We start from the raw sequence: 19,887 nt of genomic DNA, 5'->3' as shown, positions 1-19,887 counted from the left end.
GGGACTGGAGGTAAGCCAGGCCACTGGCTCTCTCTTCACTTGTGTGGGATTTCCAGGGGCCTCTGGGACCCTAGGGGTGGTTACTTATATTTGGGGGACACTACACCTCCTGCTTCTTTAGGGGGCAAGACTTCTCCCTTCACTGGCTGGACTGGGCTGGTCTCTTGGACCTGGCCAGGATTTGGGACAAGCAGAGGCTACTTCAGCAACCCGTTCTGCTGCTTCAGCTGCTGCTCCCCTTTCTTTTCCAGTTGCTGATCTTTCTATGCTAGCTCTTGATCCAGCCGCTGGCCCAAGACCTTCTTCTCCTGTTTCAGCTGTTGCACATGCTTTCCTGGCTCCTGTGACTCTTTCTGCTGCTGCTGCTGGTCCACATGCTTTCCTGGCTCCTGTGACTCTTTCTGCTGCTGCTGCTGGTCCACAGGCTTTCCTGGCTCCTGTGACTCTTTCTGCTGCTGCTGCTGGTCCACAGGCTTTCCTGGCTCCTGTGACTCTTTCTGCTGCTGCTGCTGGTCCACAGGCTTTCCTGGCTCCTGTGACTCTTTCTGCTGCTGCTGCTGGTCCACAGGCTTTCCTGGCTCCTGTGACTCTTTCTGCTGCTGCTGCTGCTGGTCCACAGGCTTTCCTGGTTCCTGTGACTCTTTCTGCTGCTGCTGCTGGTCCACAGGCTTTCCTGGCTCCTGTGACTCTTTCTGCTGCTGCTGCTGGTCCACAGGCTTTCCTGGCTTCTGTGACTCTTTCTGCTGCTGCTGCTGGTCCACAGGCTTTCCTGGCTTCTGTGACTCTTTCTGCTGCTGCTGCTGGTCCACAGGCTTTCCTGGCTCCTGTGACTCTTTCTGCTGCTGCTGCTGTTCTACATGCTTTCCTGGCTCCTGTGACTCTTTCTGCTGCTGCTGCTGTTGCACATGCTTTCCTGGCTTCTGTGACTCTTTCTGCTGCTGCTGCTGGTCCACAGGCTTTCCTGGCTCCTGTGACTCTTTCTGCTGCTGTTGCTGGTCCACAGGCTTTCCTGGCTCCTGTGACTCTTTCTGCTGCTGCTGCTGGTCCACAGGCTTTCCTGGCTCCTGTGACTCTTTCTGCTGCTGCTGCTGGTCCACAGGCTTTCCTGGCTTCTGTGACTCTTGCTGCTGCTGCTGCTGCTGTTGCTGCTGCTGTGGCTCCTGTTGCCGTGGCTCACACTCTTTCTTAGGCACCTCCTTCACAGGAGTTGTGTGTTTCTTCCCCACCTCCATGGGATCCTTCCCTGGGAACTCCGAGGATACCTTCTGGAATGGGGCAGGCAGTGGAGTTGGCTGCTTCGCTTGCTCCTGCTGGATGTTGGTGGGAGGAGAAACAGGCTTGAGGGACTCCTTACTGGGGGCAGGGGGCAAGGTCACTGGCAGAGTAAGTTGCTGGGACATCTTGGAAGCTGCTTTAGGTCAACCTGAAAATCAGGATGGGTCAGAGGGTTAACTGAAGGTGAGGAAGTAGATGAACCCCTGGAAATATGCAGCAGCGCCTGGTTTCTCAGCATCCCCTCTTCCCTTGGGCGGGGGTACTCTCCCACCCACGCTGGCCTATCATTCCCCAGAAGCAGCAGAGTGAAGGGTAGGAATGGAGAGGGACAGGGAAAGGCCCTCCTGGGAGACACTTGTTCCCAAGAGACAACAAAGAGCACTCTCCAGAGGTGCTCTGCAAAGGTGGGCTGGGTACCACTTCACCTCCTGCTCTTGCCTATCCTTGTCTCTCCCTTGTTTCTGACCCTCATGTACAAAGAAGAGAGATGAGCTCTGGGATTATGACAGGAAGAGGGCAGGTGTCAGGAAAAGAAAGGTCTCCTGGAGAACTCCCGAGTCCTGGAAAATCAGTAGCCCATCCTGAGAGGATCTGAGAGGTGAAGGTGCACGCCCTGCACTGGAGTCACATGACATGATCTCAGCTTAAATCTCCCAGTGAAATGCTGTGTGGTTCTGGGAAAGTCACTTAGCCCCTCTGGACCTCAGGTTTCTCCTCTGTAAAATGAACAGATTGGCCTATGCAGCTCCAGAGCTGCTTTCTCTCCTGACCATCTGAGCTTTAGCTGGTGCTGGTGGGAGGGGGCTGCAAGGTTGTTGAGAGTTGGAGTTGGTTCTTTCAAGTCTCCTACTTCTAAGCTGGGTTTCCCTGTCCCTGCTCAGCCTGGGTTCTCCAAATAGAAAGTGTTCCCCGTGCTGCATTTCTCCCTTTGGTATCACAGCCAAGAGTTACAAGCATGTCCCCGGACACCCTGCCTCCATAAAGAAGGTAAAATCACAGTCAGCCCAAATCAATCAGTTTTAGGAGAGAAACTGGCCGTATTTCCCCTTTATCCCCATCTTACTCCTCTCTCTGTCTCTTTCTATTTCTCTGTCTCTCTGCCTCTCTGTCTCTCTGCCTTTCTCTCTCTCTCTCTCTCTCTCTCTCTCTCTCACACACACACACATTCTCTCTCTCTCTCTCTCTCTAAAATACAGTCCCAAGAAAGTATGGGGTAGGAAGAGATTGCTGTCTGTTCTGTGTTTCCATACCATGGCACCTAGCCCTCAGCACAGTGACCTAAGCCCTCCAAGAAGGACAGTAGTCCTGTTGAATCCAGCACACAAATGATACCTACACCCACCTGGCTGGCCACCCCCAGCCATGTTCTGGCCTGTGGGAGACCCCTGGTCCCAACCTTGGTTCTGCCAGCTAACACTTACCTGACTCACAGTGAGGATGGCTGCAGAAGCTTCTAGTGGAACACTGAGCCGAGCAGGGGCCGGGGTGCCCTTTATACTGTTCCTCAGCCTCGCCTCTTTCCCAAGGTGAACGAGATGGACTGGTTTCACCACTCCTGTTGGTCTACTTCCTCTAGCCCCTTCCTGACTCATCATAGGAACCTTAAGCAAAAAACCCCTCAGGGCCCCTTTTCGCACGGACACACAGCTCCTGCCTGGCCAGAGGGCTCTGGGGGCTCATTCAATCCTGTGATACTCGCGATCTGGGCACAGGGAGGTGAGGGAGGCATCTCAGGAACCTGGTCCCCTTTTCCTCTTGTTTTCCGACCTCAGCCAAGCTTTTCTTCTGAATCTCAGTTTCTCCACCATACTGTTTCAAACAGGAATATGAAAAGATTCCCAGCATCACTTATCAGCAGGGAAATATGAATCAAACCACAATGAGATATCCTCTCAAACCGGTTAGAATGGCTACTATAAAAAAGTCAAAAGCTAAGGGGGACCTTGAAGATGGTGGAAGAGTAAGACGCGGAGATCGCCTTCCTCCCCACGGATACACCAGAAATACATCCACACGTGGAACAACTCCTACAGAACTCCTACTGAAGGCTGGCAGAAGACCTCAGACCTCCCAAAAGGCAAGAAACTCCCCACGTACCTGGGTAGGGCAAAAGAAAAAACAGAGACAAAAGAATAAGGACGGCACCTGCACCAGTGGGAGGGAGCTGTGAAGGAGGAAAAGTTTCCACACACTAGGAAGCCCCTCCGCGGGCGGAGACTGCGGGAGGCGGAGGGGGGAGTTTCGGGACCGCGGAGTAGTGCACAGCGACGGGTGCGGAGGGCAAAGCAGAGAGATTCCTGCACAGACGATCGGTGCCAACCAGCACTCACCAACCCGAGATGCTTGTCTGCTCACCTGCCGGGGCGGGCGGGGCTGCGAGCTGAGGCTCGGGTTTTGGTTTTGGACGGAGCTCAGGGAGAGAACTGGGGTTGGCGGCTTGAACATAGCCTGAAGGGGTTAGTGCGCCACGACTAGCCGGGAGGGAGTTCGGGGAAAAGCCTGCACCGGCCGAAGAGGCAAGAGACTTTTTCTTCCCTCTTTGTTTCCTGGTGCGCGAGGAGAGGGGTTTAAGAGCGCTGCTTAAAGGATCTCCAGAGACGGGCGCGAGCCGCGGCTAAAAGTGCGAACCCCAGAGACGGGCGCGAGTCGCGGCTAAAAGCGCGAACCCCAGAGACGGGCGCGAGCCGCGGCTAAAACCGCGGACCCCAGAGACGGGCGGGAGACGCTAAGGCTGCTGCTGCCGCCACCAAGGGGCCTGTGTGCGAGCACAGGTCACTCTCCACACCCCTCTTCCGCGGAGCCTGTGCAGCCCGCCACTGCCAGGTTCCCGGGATCCAGGGACAACTTCCACGGGACAACGCACGGCAGGCCTCAGGCTGGTGCAACGTCACGCCGGCCTCTGCCGCAACGTCACGCTGCCTCTGCCGCCGCAGGCCCGCCCCGCACGCAGTGCCCCTCCTTCCCCCATCCCCCAACCCCCGGCCTGAGTGAGCTGGAGGCCCCGAATCACAGGCTCCTTTAACCCCGTCCTGTCTGAGCGAAAAAACAGACGCCCTCCAGCGACCTACACGCAGAGGCAGGGCCAAATCCAAAGCTGAGCTCCTGTGAGCTGTGAGAACAAAGAAGAGAAAGGGAAATCTCTCCCAGCAGCCACAGAAGCAGCGGATTAAAGCTCCACAATCAACTTGATATACCCTGCATCTGTGGAATACCTGAATAGACAAGGAATGATCCCAAATTGAAGAGGTGGACTTTAGGAGCGAGATCTATGCTTTTTTTCCCTTTTCCTCTTTTTGTGAATGTGTACGTGTATGCTTCTGTGTGAGATCTTGTCTGTATACTCTTGCTTCCACCATTTGTCCTAGGGCTCTAACCGTCCATGATTTTTTTTTAAAAAATTCTTTTTCTTAATAATTAAGTTTAATTGTAATAACTTTATTATACTTTACCTTCGTTCTTTCTTTCTTTCCTGCCTTCCCTCCTTTAGACAACGAATCACCCCAAATTGAGGAGGTGGTCTCTGAGAGCAAGATTTATGATTTTTCCCCCTTTACCTCTTTTTGTGAAGGTGTATGTGTATGCTTCTGTGTAAGATTTTCTCTGTATACCTTTGCTTCCAACATTTGTCTTAAGGTTCTATCCGTCCCTTTTTTGTTTTTTCTAAATATTTTTTAATTCAATAACTATATTATACTTTATTTTATTTTTACTGTATCATCTTTCTTTCTGTCTTTTATCCTTCTTACCCTCCTTCCTTCCTTCCTCCCTCCCTCTCTCCCTCCCCCCCTTTCTTTCCTTCTTTGCTTCTTTCTTCCTTCCTTCCTTTCCTCCTTTCCTTCTTTCTTTACTCATACTTCTACTAATTCTCTCTACTTTTTCTCCCTTTTATTCTGAGCTGTGTGGATGAAAGGCTCTTGGTGCTCCAGCCAGGAGTCAGGGCTCTGCCTCTGAGGTAGGAGAGCCAACTTCAGGACACTGGACAACAAGAGACCTCCCAGCTCCACATAATATTAAACGGTGGAAATCTCCCAGAGACCTCCATCTTAACACCAGCACCCAGCTTCACTCAACGACCAGCAAGCCACAGTGCTGGACAACCTATGCCAAACAACTAGCAAAACAGGAACACAACCCCACCCATTAACAGAGAGGCTGCCTAAAATCATAATAAGGCCACAGACACCCCAAAACACACCACCAGACGTGAACCTGCCCACTAGAGAGACAAGATCCAGCCTCATCCAGCACAACACAGGCACTAGTCCCCTCCACCAGGAAGCCTACACAACCCACTGAAACAACCTTAGCCACTGGAGACAGACATCAAAAACAACGGGAACTACGAAAGTGCAGCCTGCAAAAAGGAGACCCCAAACACAGTAAGATAAGCAAAATGAGAAGACAGAAAAACACACAGCAGATGAAGGAGCAAGATAAAAACCCACCAGACCTAACAAATGAAGAGGAAATAGGCAATCTACCTGAAAAAGAATTCAGAATAATGATAGTAAGGATGATCCGAAATCTTGGAAGTAGAATGGACAAAATGCAAGAAACAGTTAACAAGGACCTACAAGAACTAAAGATGAAACAAGCAACGATGAACAGCGCAATAAATGAAATTAAAACCACTCTAGATAGGATCAATAGCAGAATAACTGAGGCAGAAGAACGGATAAGTGACCTGGAAGATAAAGTAGTGGAAATAACTACTGCAGAGCAGAATAAAGAAAAAAGAATGAAAAGAACTGAGGACAGTCTCAGAGACCTCTGGGACAACATGAAACGCACCAACATTCGAATTATAGGGGTTCCAGAAGAAGAAGAAAGAAAGAAAGGGACTGAGAAAATATTTGAAGAGATTATAGTTGAAAACTTCCCTAATATGGGAAAGGAAATAGTTAATCAAGTCCAGGAAGCACAGAGAGTCCCATACAGGATAAATACAAGGAGAAACACGCCAAGACACATATTAATCAAACTGTCAAAAATTAAATACAAAGAAAGCATATTAAAAGCAGCAAGGGAAAAACAACAAATAACACACAAGGGAATCCCCATAAGGTTAACAGCTGATCTCTCAGCAGAAACCCTACAAGCCAGAAGGGAGTGGCAGGACATACTAAAAGTGATGAAGGAGAAAAGCCTGCAACCAAGACTACTCTACCCAGCAAGAATCTCATTCACATTTGATGGAGAAATTAAAACCTTTACAGACAAGCAAAAGCTGAGAGAGTTCAGCACCACCAAACCAGCTTTACAACAAATGCTAAAGGAACTTCTCTAGACACGAAACACAAGAGAAGGAAACGACCTATAGTAGCGAACCCAAAACAATATAGAAAATGGGAATAGGAACATACATATCGAAATTTACCTTAAATGTAAATGGACTAAATGCTCCCACCAAAAGACACAGATTGGCTGAATGGATACAAAAACAAGACCCTTATATATGCTGTCTACAAGAGACCCACTTCAGACCTAGAGACACATACAGACTGAAAGTAAGGGGATGGAAAAAGATATTCCATGCAAATGGAAACCAAAAGAAAGCTGGAGTAGCAATTCTCATATCAGACCAAATAGACTTTAAAATAAGGGCTATTAAAAGGGACAAAGAAGGACACTACATAATGATCAAGGGATCGATCCAAGAAGAAGATATAACAATTGTAAATATTTATGCACCCAACATAGGAGCACCTCAATACATAAGGCAAATACTAACAACCATAAAAGGGGAGATCAACAGTAACACATTCATAGTAGGGGACTTTAACACCCCACTTTCACCCATGGACAGATCATCCAAAATGAAAATAAATAAGGAAACACAAGCTTTAAATGATACATTAAACAAGATGGACTTAGTTGATATTTATAGGACACTCCATCCAAAAACAACAGAATACACATTTTTCTCAAGTGCTCATGGAACATTCTCCAGGATAGATCATATCTTGGGTCACAAATCAAGCCTTGGTAAATTTAAGAAAACTGAAATTGTATCAAGTATCTTTTCCGACCACAACGCCATGAGACTAGATATCAATTACAGGAAAAGATCTGTAAAAAATACAAACACATGGAGGCTAAACAATACACTACTTAATAATGAAGTGATCACTGAAGAAATCAAAGAGGAAATAAAAAAATACCTACAAACAAATGACAATGGAGACACAACGACCCAAAACCTATGGGATGCAGCAAAAGCAGTTCTAAGGGGGAAGTTTATAGCAATACAAGCCCACCTTAAGAAGCAGGAAACATCTCGAATAAACAACCTAACCTTGCACCTCAAGCAATTAGAGAAAGAAGAACAAAAAAACCCCAAAGCTAGCAGAAGGAAAGAAATCATAAAAATCAGATCAGAAATAAATGAAAAAGAAATGAAGGAAACAATAGCAAAGATCAATAAAACTAAAAGCTGGTTCTTTGAGAAGATAAACAAAATAGATAAACCACTAGCCAGACTCATCAAGAAAAAAAGGGAGAAGACTCAAATCAATAGAATTAGAAATGAAAAAGGAGAAGTAACAACTGACACTGCAGAAATAAAAAAAATCATGAGAGATTACTACAAGCAACTCTATGCCAATAAAATGGACAATCTGGAAGAAATGGACAAATTCTTAGAAATGCACAACCTGCCAAGACTGAATCAGGAAGAAATAGAAAATATGAACAGACCAATCACAAGCACTGAAATTGAAACTGTGATTAAAAACCTTCCAACAAACAAAAGCCCAGGACCAGATGGCTTCACAGGTGAATTCTATCAAACGTTTAGAGAAGAGCTAACACCTATCCTTCTCAAACTCTTCCAAAATATAGCAGAGGGAGGAACACTCCCAAATTCCTTCTACGAAGCCACCATCACCTTGATACCAAAACCAGACAAGGATGTCACAAAGAAAGAAAACTACAGGCCAATATCACTGATGAACATAGATGCAAAAATCCTCAACAAAATACTAGCAAACAGAATCCAACAGCACATTAAAAGGATCATACACCATGATCAAGTAGGGTTTATTCCAGGAATGCAAGGATTCTTCAATATACGCAAATCTATCAATGTGATAAACTATATTAACAAATTGAAGGAGAAAAACCATATGATCATCTCAATAGATGCAGAGAAAGCTTTCGACAAAATTCAACACCCATTTATGATAAAAACCCTCCAGAAAGTAGGCATAGAGGGAACTTTCCTAAACATAATAAAAGCCATATATGACAAGCCCACAGCAAACATCATCCTCAATGGTGAAAAACTGAAAGCATTTCCACTAAAATCAGGAACAAGACAAGGTTGCCCACTCTCACCACTCTTATTCAACATAGTTTTGGAAGTTTTAGCCACAGCAATCAGAGAAGAAAAGGAAATAAAAGGAATCCAAATCGGAAAAGAAGAAGTAAAGCTGTCACTGTTTGCAGATGACATGATACTATACATAGAGAATCCTAAAGATGCTACCAGAAAACTACTAGAGCTAATCAATGAATTTGGTAAAGTAGCAGGATACAAAATTAATGCACAGAAATCTCTGGCATTCCTATATACTAATGATGAAAAATCTGAAAGTGAAATCAAGAAAACACTCCCATTTACCATTGCAACAAAAAGAATAAAATATCTAGGAATAAACCTACCTAAGGATACGAAAGACCTGTATGCAGAAAAGTATAAGACACTGATGAAAGAAATTAAAGATGATACAAATAGATGGAGAGATATACCATGTTCTTGGATGGGAAGAATCAACATTGTGAAAATGACTCTACTACCCAAAGCAATCTACAGATTCAATGCAATCCCTATCAAACTACCACTGGCATTTTTCACAGAACTAGAACAAAAAATTTCGCAATTTGTATGGAAACACAAAAGACCCCGAATAGCCAAAGCAATCTTGAGAACGAAAAAAGGAGCTGGAGGAATAAGGCTCCCTGACTTCAGACTATATTACAAAGCAACAGTAATCAAGACAGTATGGTACTGGCACAAAAACAGAAAGATAGATCAGTGGAACAGGATAGAAAGCCCAGAGATAAACCCACGCACATATGGACACCTTATCTTTGATAAAGGAGGCAGGAATGTACAGTGGAGAAAGGACAGCCTCTTCAATAAATGGTGCTGGGAAAACTGGACAGGTACATGTAAAAGTATAAGATTAGATCACTCCCTAACACCATACACAAAAATAAGCTCAAAATGGATTAAAGACCTAAATGTAAGGCCAGAAACTATCAAACTCTTAGAAGAAAACATACGAAGAACACTCTATGACGTAAATCACAGCAAGATCCTTTCTGACCCACCTCCTAGAGTAATGGAAATAAAAACAAAAATAAACAAATGGGACCTAATGAAACTTCAAAGCTTTTGCACAGCAAAGGAAACCATAACCAAGACCAAAAGACAACCCTCAGAATGGGAGAAAACATTTGCAAATGAAGCAACTGACAAAGGATTAATCTCCAAAATTTACAAGCAGCTCATGCAGCTCAATAACAAAAATACAAACAACCCCATCCAAAAATGGGCAGAAGACCTAAATAGACATTTCTCCAAAGAAGATATACAGAATGCCAACAAACACATGAAAGAATGCTCAACATCATTAATCATTAGAGAAATGCAAATCAAAACTACAATGAGATATCATCTCACACCAGTCAGAATGGCCATCATCAAAAAATCAAGAAACAATAAATGCTGGAGAGGGTGTGGAGAAAAGGGGACACTCTTGCACTGCAGGTGGGAATGTGAATTGGTTCAGCCACTGTGGAGAACAGTATGGAGGTTCCTTAAAAAACTACAAATAGAATTACCATATGACCCAGCAATCCCACTACTTGGCATATACCCTGAGAAAACCAAAATTCAAAGAGAGTCATGTACCAAAATGTTCATTGCAGCTCTATTTACAATAGCCAGGACATGGAAACAACCTAAGCGCCCATCATCGGATGAATGGATAAAGAAGATGTGGCACATATACACAATGGAATATTACTCAGCCTTAAAAAGAAATGAAATTGAGCTATTTGTAATGAGATGGATAGTCCTAGAATCTGTCATACAGAGTGAAGTAAGTCAGAAAGAAAAAGACAAATACCGTATGCTAACACATATATATGGAATTTAAGGGAAAAAAATGTCATGAAGAACCTAGGGGTAAGATAGGAATAAAGACGCAGACCTACTGGAGAACGGACTTAAGGATATGGGGAGGGGGAAGGGTGAGTTTTGACAGGGCGAGAGAGAGTCATGGACATATACACACTAACAAACGTAGTAAGGTAGATAGCTGGGGGGAAGCAGCCGCAAGGCACAGGGATATTAGCTCGGTGCTTTGTGACAGCCTGGAAGGGTGGGATGGGGAGAGTGGGAGGGAGGGAGACACAAGAGGGAAGACATATGGGAACATATGTATATGTATAGCTGATTCACTTTGTTGTAAAGCAGAAACTAACACACCATTGTAAAGCAATTATACCCCAATAAAGATGTTTAAAAAAAAAAAAAAAAAAAAAAAAACCTTCCAACAAACAAAAGCCCAGGACCAGATGGCTTCACAGGTGAATTCTATCAAATGTTTAGAGAAGAGCTAACACCTATCCTTCTCAAACTCTTCCAAAATATAGCAGAGGGAGGAACACTCCCAAATTCCTTCTACGAGGCCACCATCACCTTGATACCAAAACCAGACAAGGATGTCACAAAGAAAGAAAACTACAGGCCAATATCACTGATGAACATAGATGCAAAAATCCTCAACAAAATACTAGCAAACAGAATCCAACAGTACATTAAAAGGATCATACACCATGATCAAGTGGGGTTTATTCCAGGAATGCAAGGATTCTTCAATATACGCAAATCTATCAATGTGATAAACCATATTAACAAATTGAAGGAGAAAAACCATATGATCATCTCAATAGATTCAGAGAAAGCTTTTGACAAAATTCAACACCCATTTATGATAAAAACCCTCCAGAAAGTAGGCATAGAGGGAACTTTCCTCAACATAATAAAGGCCATATATGACAAGCCCACAGCAAACATCATCCTCAATGGTGAAAAACTGAAAGCATTTCCACTAAGATCAGGAACAAGACAAGGTTGCCCACTCTCACCACTCTTATTCAACATAGTTTTGGAAGTTTTAGCCACAGCAATCAGAGAAGAAAAGGAAATAAAAGGAATCCAAATCGGAAAAGAAGTAAAGCTGTCACTGTTTGCAGATGACATGATACTATACATAGAGAATCCTAAAGATGCTACCAGAAAACTACTAGAGCTATTCAATGAATTTGGTAAAGTAGCAGGATACAAAATTAATGCACAGAAATCTCTGGCATTCCTATATACTAATGATGAAAAATCTGAAAGTGAAATCAAGAAAACACTCCCATTTACCATTGCAGCACAAAGAATAAAATATCTAGGAATAAACCTACCTAAGGATACGAAAGACCTATATGCAGAAAAGTATAAGACACTGATGAAAGAAATTAAAGATGATACAAATAGATGGAGAGATATACCATGTTCTTGGATGGGAAGAATCAACATTGTGAAAATGACTCTACTACCCAAAGCAATATACAGATTCAATGCAATCCCTATCAAACTACCACTGGCATTTTTCACAGAACTAGAACAAAAAATTTCGCAATTTGTATGGAAACACAAAAGACCCCGAATAGCCAAAGCAATCTTGAGAACGAAAAAAGGAGCTGGAGGAATCAGGCTCCCTGACTTCAGACTATATTACAAAGCAACAGTAATCAAGACAGTATGGTACTGGCACAAAAACAGAAAGATCGATCAATGGAACAGGATAGAAAGCCCAGAGATAAACCCACGCACATATGGACACCTTATCTTTGATAAAGGAGGCAGGAATGTACAGTGGAGAAAGGACAGCCTCTTCAATAAATGGTGCTGGGAAAACTGGACAGGTACATGTAAAAATATGAGATTAGATCACTCCCTAACACCATACACAAAAATAAGCTCAAAATGGATTAAAGACCTAAATGTAAGGCCAGAAACTATCAAACTCTTAGAAGAAAACATAGGAAGAACACTCTATGACGTAAATCACAGCAAGATCCTTTCTGACCCACCTCCTAGAGTAATGGAAATAAAAACAAAAATAAACAAATGGGACCTAATGAAACTTCAAAGCTTTTGCACAGCAAAGGAAACCATTATCAAGACCAAAAGACAACCCTCAGAATGGGAGAAAACATTTGCAAATGAAGCAACTGACAAAGGATTAATCTCCAAAATTTACAAGCAGCTCATGCAGCTCAATAACAAAAAAACAAACAACCCCATCCAAAAATGGGCAGAAGACCTAAATAGACATTTCTCCAAAGAAGATATACAGAATGCCAACAAACACATGAAAGAATGCTCAACATCATTAATCATTAGAGAAATGCAAATCAAAACTACAATGAGATATCATCTCACAGCAGTCAGAATGGCCATCATCAAAAAATCTAGAAACAATAAATGCTGGAGAGGGTGTGGAGAAAAGGGGACACTCTTGCACTGCAGGTGGGAATGTGAATTGGTTCAGCCACTATGGAGAACAGTATGGAGGTTCCTTAAAAAACTACAAATAGAATTACCATATGACCCAGCAATCCCACTACTGGGCATATACCCTGAGAAAACCAAAATTCAAAAAGAGTCATGTACCAAAATGTTCATTGCAGCTCTATTTACAATAGCCCGGAGATGGAAACAACCTAAGCGCCCATCATCGGATGAATGGATAAAGAAGATGTGGCACATATACACAATGGAATATTACTCAGCCTTAAAAAGAAATGAAATTGAGCTATTTGTAATGAGATGGATAGACCTAGAGTCTGTCATACAGAGTGAAGTAAGTCAGAAAGAAAAAGACAAATACCGTATGCTAACACATATATATGGAATTTAAGGGAAAAAAATGTCATGAAGAACCTAGGGGTAAGACAGGAATAAAGACGCAGACCTACTGGAGAACGGACTTGAGGATATGGGGAGGGGGAAGGGTGAGTTTTGACAGGGCGAGAGAGAGTCATGGACATATACACACTAACAAACGTAGTAAGGTAGATAGCTGGGGGGAAGCAGCCGCAAGGCACAGGGATATTAGCTTGGTGCTTTGTGACAGCCTGGAAGGGTGGGATGGGGAGAGTGGGAGGGAGGGAGACGCAAGAGGGAAGACATATGGGAACATATGTATATGTATAGCTGATTCACTTTGTTATAAAGCAGAAACTAACACACCATTGTAAAGCAATTATACCCCAATAAAGATGTTTTAAAAAAAAAAAAAAAAAGTCAAATGCTAACAAGTGTTGGCAAGGATGTGGAGAAAAGAGAACCCTCGTACACTGTTGGTAGGGCTGTAAATTGCTACAGTTATTACATAAAACAATATGAAGGTTCCTCAAAAAATTAAAAATAGAACTACCATATGATTCAGCAATACCACTTCTGGGTATATATCTAAAGAAAATGAAATCAGTATCTTGAAGAGATACCCCATGTTCATTGTAGCATTATTCATGATAGCCAAGATATGGAAATAACTTAAATGTCAGTGGAAGAATGGATAAAGAAAATGTGGTATATAACATTATATTATATATTGATGTAATATAGATATAATACATGATATATTATTTTGTCTTAGAAAGGGAGGAAACCCTGATATTTGTGACCAGAAACGCTGAACTTATAGTAGCAGAGGGGAGAATAGTGGTTACAAGAAACAGTGGTGTAGGGGAAAAAGGGAGATTAGAAAAAAAGAAAAAACGTAGAACGGTGGTTGCTAGGGGTTGTGGGGAGAAGGTCATGGGGAATTGTTGTTTAATAGGTACAGAGTTACAATTTTGCAAGATGGATGGTGGTGATGGTTGCACGAAAAACGTGAATGTACTTAATACCTCTGAACTGTACAATGATTAATAGAGTAAATTCTATGTAATATTTATTTCACCACAATGAAATAGAAAATAAAGTACTACTGGGTTATAGCCCAAAGTATAAAATAAATATTCATGAGTACATGCTGACATAAATAAATGATTAAATGCATATGTCCATACATATATACATACATAAGGAGAGGGAAGAGATACATTTCCTATACAGGAAATTCAAAATAATTTATGATGACACTCCACCCTCAGTGATGGGGAGCTTAACATCCCACATTTTTTTTTTTTTTAGATGTTGGGGGTAGGAGTTTATTCATTTATTTATTTATGTTTGCTGTGTTGGGTCTCCGTTTCTGTGCGAGGGCTTTCTCTAGTTGCGGCAAGCGGGGGCCACTCTTCATCGCGGTGCGCATGCCTCTCATTATCGCGGCCTCTCTTGTTGTGGATCACAAGCTCCAGACGCGCAGGCTCAGTAGTTGTGGCTCACGGGCTAGTTGCTCCACGGCATGTGGGATCCTCCCGGGCCAGGGCTCAAACCCGTGTCCCCTGCATTAGCAGGCAGATTCTCAACCACTGTAACACCAGGGAAGCCCCAACTCCCCACTTCTTAATTCTGGGCTTTGCACAGTGACTTCCTTCCAAAGAATACAGTACAGTAATATGGGATGTTGGAGAGAGGATGAGGAGAGTGGCCAAGCCTGATAGATGTTACCTCAGCCAGGTGATCAAACTGATAAATCATGTGAATAGTGTGTACCCTTTAAATAATGTGGTGCAAAAGGCACTTTACCTCTGTGATCTTCCTCTTAAAAACCCATAACTCCAGTCTAATCATGAAGAAAACATCAGACAAACCCAATTTGAGGGATATTCTATGAAATACCTGACCAGGACCCCTCAAAACTGTCAAGTTCATCAAAAATCAAGGAAAGTGAGAAACTGTCACAGTCAAGAGGAGCCTAAGGAGACAAGACAGCTAAATGTAATGTGATATTCTAGATGGGATCCTGAAACAGGAAAAGACAGTAGGTAAAAACTAAAATAATAGGAATAAACCTTGAACTTCAGTTAATAATAATGTACCAATACCGTTTTGTTAATTATAATAATAAAAGTGCTATACTAATGTAAGATGTTAATAATAAGGGAAACTGGGTGTGAAGTGTATGGTAACTCTTTTTACTGTCTTCTTGACTTTTTCATGGATTGGAAACTGTTCTAAAGAAAGGTCTATTACACCTACTACTATATGTAAAATAGATATACAACAAGGATTTGCTGCATAGCATATGGAACTATATTCAATATCTTGTAATAACCTATAATGGAAAAGAATCTGAAGTTGTACAGCTGAAACTAACACAATATTGTAAATCAACTATAGTTAAATAAACAAATTGAAAAAGAAAATAACAGAAAAATAAGGTCTACGAAAAAATCAAAACCTAAGACTTCAAAAAACTTTGCACATATTCTGGGTGTTTCTGATTACTTCTCACTGTGCCCCCAATCTTCCCAACCAGTTCTACTCAGACTTCCTTTTAACCCTTGTCCTGTTAGGAGGACTTGAGCCTTCATTCCCATCCTCTGAATAATGAGAGCCGCTGACAAGCATTAACTCAAGGAGTGAAGTAGTTGGATCAGAATTTTAAGTAGAACACCCTGTCCTCTGTGTGATGGGTGGATTACAGGGTGTGTGGAGACACGGAGCAAAGGAGAACAGCTTGAGGGCCATTGCAATAGTTCAGGTGAGAAATGACTTCAGTCAAAGCTTGGGAGGTGTGGGTAAGCGTAGCAAGGACTTGGTCTCTGGTGGAGAGTAGGGAAGCAAAGGAAAGGAGTGGAGAATGATGTGTCGTCTCTGGCTTCGGTGAATGCAGAGAAGGTATCATTACCCAAGAGAGAGAATACGTAAGGAGAAATGACAGCGGGTGTCCCTGGAGTTGGGTGGGCAGTAAGAGATACTAAGGGCCCTTCAACCTATTGAGTTTGGGTGCCTATGGCAGTCTCCAAAGGGATGTCCCTGACACATGCTCATGGCTGTGATGAAATAGCTTTGGGTAACTTGAGACAACCTGCCTGAGATGATGTGGTTAAATAGTTAGAGCCAGGTGATTCCCAGGAAGGAGAGAGCCCCCGCGTCCTGATGTGATTGATGGCAGGAAAGGCTACAGAAATGTCAGGGAGGGTAACTACTGCAATGACCTTGGATCTGTATTTCTCCAGGCTATTCAGCACTTTGGCTTCCATGATTCCCGCTGGCCCAACCTTTACTTCCTTTAGTGACACTGTCACTTTCTCCTTCAGAGACCAGTCCCAGGAGTCTCGCCTCTCCCCATCTTGCCCAGTTCTCCTTCTTTGCTTTCCTAAAGTCTTCCTTAACCATGGAGGCAGTTAGTAAGACTCTTGGAAACCATGAGGACATTCTATGGAGACAAAACCTGGGCAGGGACCAGAACCCAGGTGGAGCCTCCACTCCCTCCCCGTGCCTTTGGCCATGGGCTAGGATTGGGCTCCGTGGGTATAATGTAAAGCAGTGTTGAACTGAGATGAATAGATCCTCTTCCCCCAACCAGAATAACCTATCTCCTCTTCATGACTGCCAAGTGCTCCTTTCAGGTGCATGAATGAAGTTGTTTTGTTTTCTTTTGGTGTTGTTGTGATCTCATTTTTAGAAGCTGTTGAATGTATTGAATGGTTTGGGGAGCAGAATTAAAAAGGGGTCAAAATGTCTGTCTTCCTTTGGAAATTGGCCAAGAGTCATTTGCAACCATTAACCCCCACACAGGTTTTTATACGGTGAGCGACAGAGGGTAAAAAGCCAAAGAGAATACAGGATCCCAGTTCTTCCAGCATTTATTCTGTATTATTGTACACACTCACAGAGTCAACAATAGCAGTGGGGATGCAGTCAGAGTTGCTGTAGTCACTGTCTCTTCAAGCAGAGGCTCTGGCCACCTGAGGTTGGGATTGGGCTCATCAGGGGTGGGTGCTGGGCAATAGCTCCCCTCCCCGCCAAGCCCTATCCAAGGGACATGCAGAAGGACAGGGTCAGGCAGGTTCACAGATAAGGTGGGCCACCCAGGCTGGGGACTGGAGGTAAGCCAGGCCACTGGCTCTCTCTTCACTTGTGTGGGATTTCCAGGGGCCTCTGGGACCCTAGGGGTGGTTACTTATATTTGGGGGACACTACACCTCCTGCTTCTTTAGGGGGCAAGACTTCTCCCTTCACTGGCTGGACTGGGTTGGTCTCTTGGACCTGGCCAGGAGTTGGGACAAGCAGAGGCTACTTCAGCAACCCGTTCTGCTGCTTCAGCTGCTGCTCCCCTTTCTTTTCCAGTTGCTGATCTTTCTTTGCTAGCTCTTGATCCAGCCGCTGGCCCAAGACCTTCTTCTCCTGTTTCAGCTGTTGCACATGCTTTCCTGGCTCCTGTGACTCTTTCTGCTGCTGCTGCTGGTCCACAGGCTTTCCTGGCTGCTGTGACTCTTTCTGCTGCTGCTGCTGTTGCACATGCTTTCCTGGCTCCTGTGACTCTTTCTGCTGCTGCTGCTGGTCCACAGGCTTTCCTGGCTCCTGTGACTCTTTCTGCTGCTGCTGCTGGTCCACAGGCTTTCCTGGCTCCTGTGACTCTTTCTGCTGCTGCTGCTGGTCCACAGGCTTTCCTGGCTCCTGTGACTCTTTCTGCTGCTGCTGCTGGTCCACAGGCTCTCCTGGCTCCTGTGACTCTTTCTGTTGCTGCTGCTGGTCCACAGGCTTCCCTGGCTCCTGTGACTCTTTCTGCTGCTGCTGCTGTTCTACATGCTTTCCTGGCTCCTGTGACTCTTTCTGCTGCTGCTGCTGTTGCACATGCTTTCCTGGCTCCTGTGACTCTTTCTGCTGCTGCTGCTGGTCCACAGGCTTTCCTGGCTCCTGTGACTCTTTCTGCTGCTGCTGCTGGTCCACAGGCTTTCCTGGCTCCTGTGACTCTTTCTGCTGCTGCTGCTGCTGGTCCACAGGCTTTCCTGGCTTCTGTGACTCTTTCTGCTGCTGCTGCTGGTCCACAGGCTTTCCTGGCTTCTGTGACTCTTTCTGCTGCTGCTGCTGGTCCACAGGCCTTCCTGGCTCCTGTGACTCTTTCTGCTGCTGCTGCTGTTCTACATGCTTTCCTGGCTCCTGTGACTCTTTCTGCTGCTGCTGCTGTTGCACATGCTTTCCTGGCTTCTGTGACTCTTTCTGCTGCTGCTGCTGGTCCACAGGCTTTCCTGGCTCCTGTGACTCTTTCTGCTGCTGTTGCTGGTCCACAGGCTTTCCTGGCTCCTGTGACTCTTTCTGCTGCTGCTGCTGGTCCACAGGCTTTCCTGGCTCCTGTGACTCTTTCTGCTGCTGCTGCTGGTCCACAGGCTTTCCTGGCTTCTGTGACTCTTGCTGCTGCTGCTGCTGCTGTTGCTGCTGCTGTGGCTCCTGTTGCCGTGGCTCACACTCTTTCTTGGGTACCTCCTTCACAGGAGTGGTGTGTTTCTTCCCCAGCTCCATGGGATCCTTCCCTGGGAACTCCGAGGATACCTTCTGGAATGGGGCAGGCAGTGGAGTTGGCTGCTTCGCTTGCTCCTGCTGGATGTTGGTGGGAGGAGAAACAGGCTTGAGGGACTCCTTACTGGGGGCAGGGGGCAAGGTCACTGGCAGAGTACGTTGCTGGGACATCTTGGAAGCTGCTTTAGGTCAACCTGAAAATCAGGATGGGTCAGAGGGTTAATTGAAGGCGAGGAAGTAGATGAACCCCTGGAAATATGCAGCAGCGCCTGGTTTCTCAGCATCCCCTCTTCCCTTGGGCGGGGGTACTCTCCCACCCACGCTGGCCTATCATTCCCCAGAAGCAGCAGAGTGAAGGGTAGGAATGGAGAGGGGCAGGGAAAGGCCCTCCTGGGAGACTCTTGTTCCCAAGAGACAACAAAGAGCACTCTCCAGAGGTGCTCTGCAAAGGTGGGCTGGGTACCACTTCACCTCCCACTCTTGCCTATCCTTGTCTCTCCCTTGTTTCTGACCTTCATGTACAAAGAAGAGAGATGAGCTCTGGGATTATGACAGGAAGAGGGAAGGTGTCAGGAAAAGAAAGGTCTCCTGGAGAACTCCCGAGTCCTGGAAAATCAGCAACCCATCCCGAGAGGATCTGAGAGGTGAGGGTGCACGCCCTGGACTGGAGTCACATGACATGATCTCATCTTAAATCTCCCAGTGAAATGCTGTGTGGTTCTGGGAAAGTCACTTAGCCCCTCTGGACCTCAGGTTTCTCCTCTGTAAAATGAACAGATTGGCCTATTCAGCTCCAGAGCTGCTTTCTCTCCTGACCATCTGAGCTTTAGCTGGTGCTGGTGGGAGGGGGCTGCAAGGTTGTTGAGAGTTGGAGTTGGTTCTTTCAAGTCTCCTACTTCTAAGCTGGGTTTCCCTGTCCCTGCTCAGCCTGGGTTCTCCAAATAGAAACTGTTCCCCATGCTGCATTTCTCCCTTTGGTAGCACAGTCAAGAGTTACAAGCATGTCCCCGGACACCCTGCCTCCATAAAGAAGGTAAAATCACAGTCAGCCCAAATCAATCAGTTTTAGGAGAGAAACTGGCCGTATTTCCCCTTTATCCCCATCTTACTCCTCTCTCTGTCTCTTTCTA

The 19,887-nt window shown here is 44.8% G+C and overlaps 2 protein-coding genes across 2 annotated transcripts; both read right to left on the bottom strand.

The window, feature by feature from the left end:
- Window positions 1–239: 239 nt before the first annotated feature.
- LOC116740382 (involucrin-like) lies at window positions 240–1,400 on the bottom strand. The gene is made up of 2 exons (XM_032606014.1): window positions 714–1,400; window positions 240–569 (listed from the first exon to the last, which is right to left on the bottom strand). The coding sequence occupies exons 1-2, from the start codon at window positions 1,398–1,400 to the stop codon at window positions 264–266; spliced, it is 993 nt and encodes a 330-aa protein (XP_032461905.1). The 3' UTR covers window positions 240–263.
- A 16,133-nt stretch (window positions 1,401–17,533) lies between these two features.
- On the bottom strand, window positions 17,534–18,934 carry IVL (involucrin). Its single transcript, XM_032608250.1, has 2 exons — window positions 17,999–18,934; window positions 17,534–17,842 (listed from the first exon to the last, which is right to left on the bottom strand). The coding sequence occupies exons 1-2, from the start codon at window positions 18,926–18,928 to the stop codon at window positions 17,534–17,536; spliced, it is 1,239 nt and encodes a 412-aa protein (XP_032464141.1). The 5' UTR covers window positions 18,929–18,934.
- Window positions 18,935–19,887: the final 953 nt, after the last annotated feature.

The sequence above is a fragment of the Phocoena sinus genome, chromosome 1, assembly GCF_008692025.1.
Source record: "Phocoena sinus isolate mPhoSin1 chromosome 1, mPhoSin1.pri, whole genome shotgun sequence".
Classification (NCBI taxonomy): Eukaryota; Metazoa; Chordata; class Mammalia; order Artiodactyla; family Phocoenidae; genus Phocoena; species Phocoena sinus.
The sequence above is the reverse complement of the archived record's forward strand: the minus strand, read 5'-3'. Positions and strand labels throughout refer to the sequence as shown.

Bases quoted from the DNA above. Each gene is read 5' to 3' on its own strand.
- IVL (XM_032608250.1), bottom strand. From the start codon at position 18,928: ATGTCCCAGCAACGTACTCTGCCAGTGACCTTGCCCCCTGCCCCCAGT. The intron at 17,843-17,998 runs GTGGACCAGCAG...GTGGACCAGCAG, and splicing joins CACAGGAGCCAGGGAAGCCT to CAGCAGCAGAAAGAGTCACA.
- LOC116740382 (XM_032606014.1), bottom strand. From the start codon at position 1,400: ATGTCCCAGCAACTTACTCTGCCAGTGACCTTGCCCCCTGCCCCCAGT. The intron at 570-713 runs GTGGACCAGCAG...GAGCCAGGAAAG, and splicing joins CACAGAAGCCAGGAAAGCCT to CCTGTGGACCAGCAGCAGCA.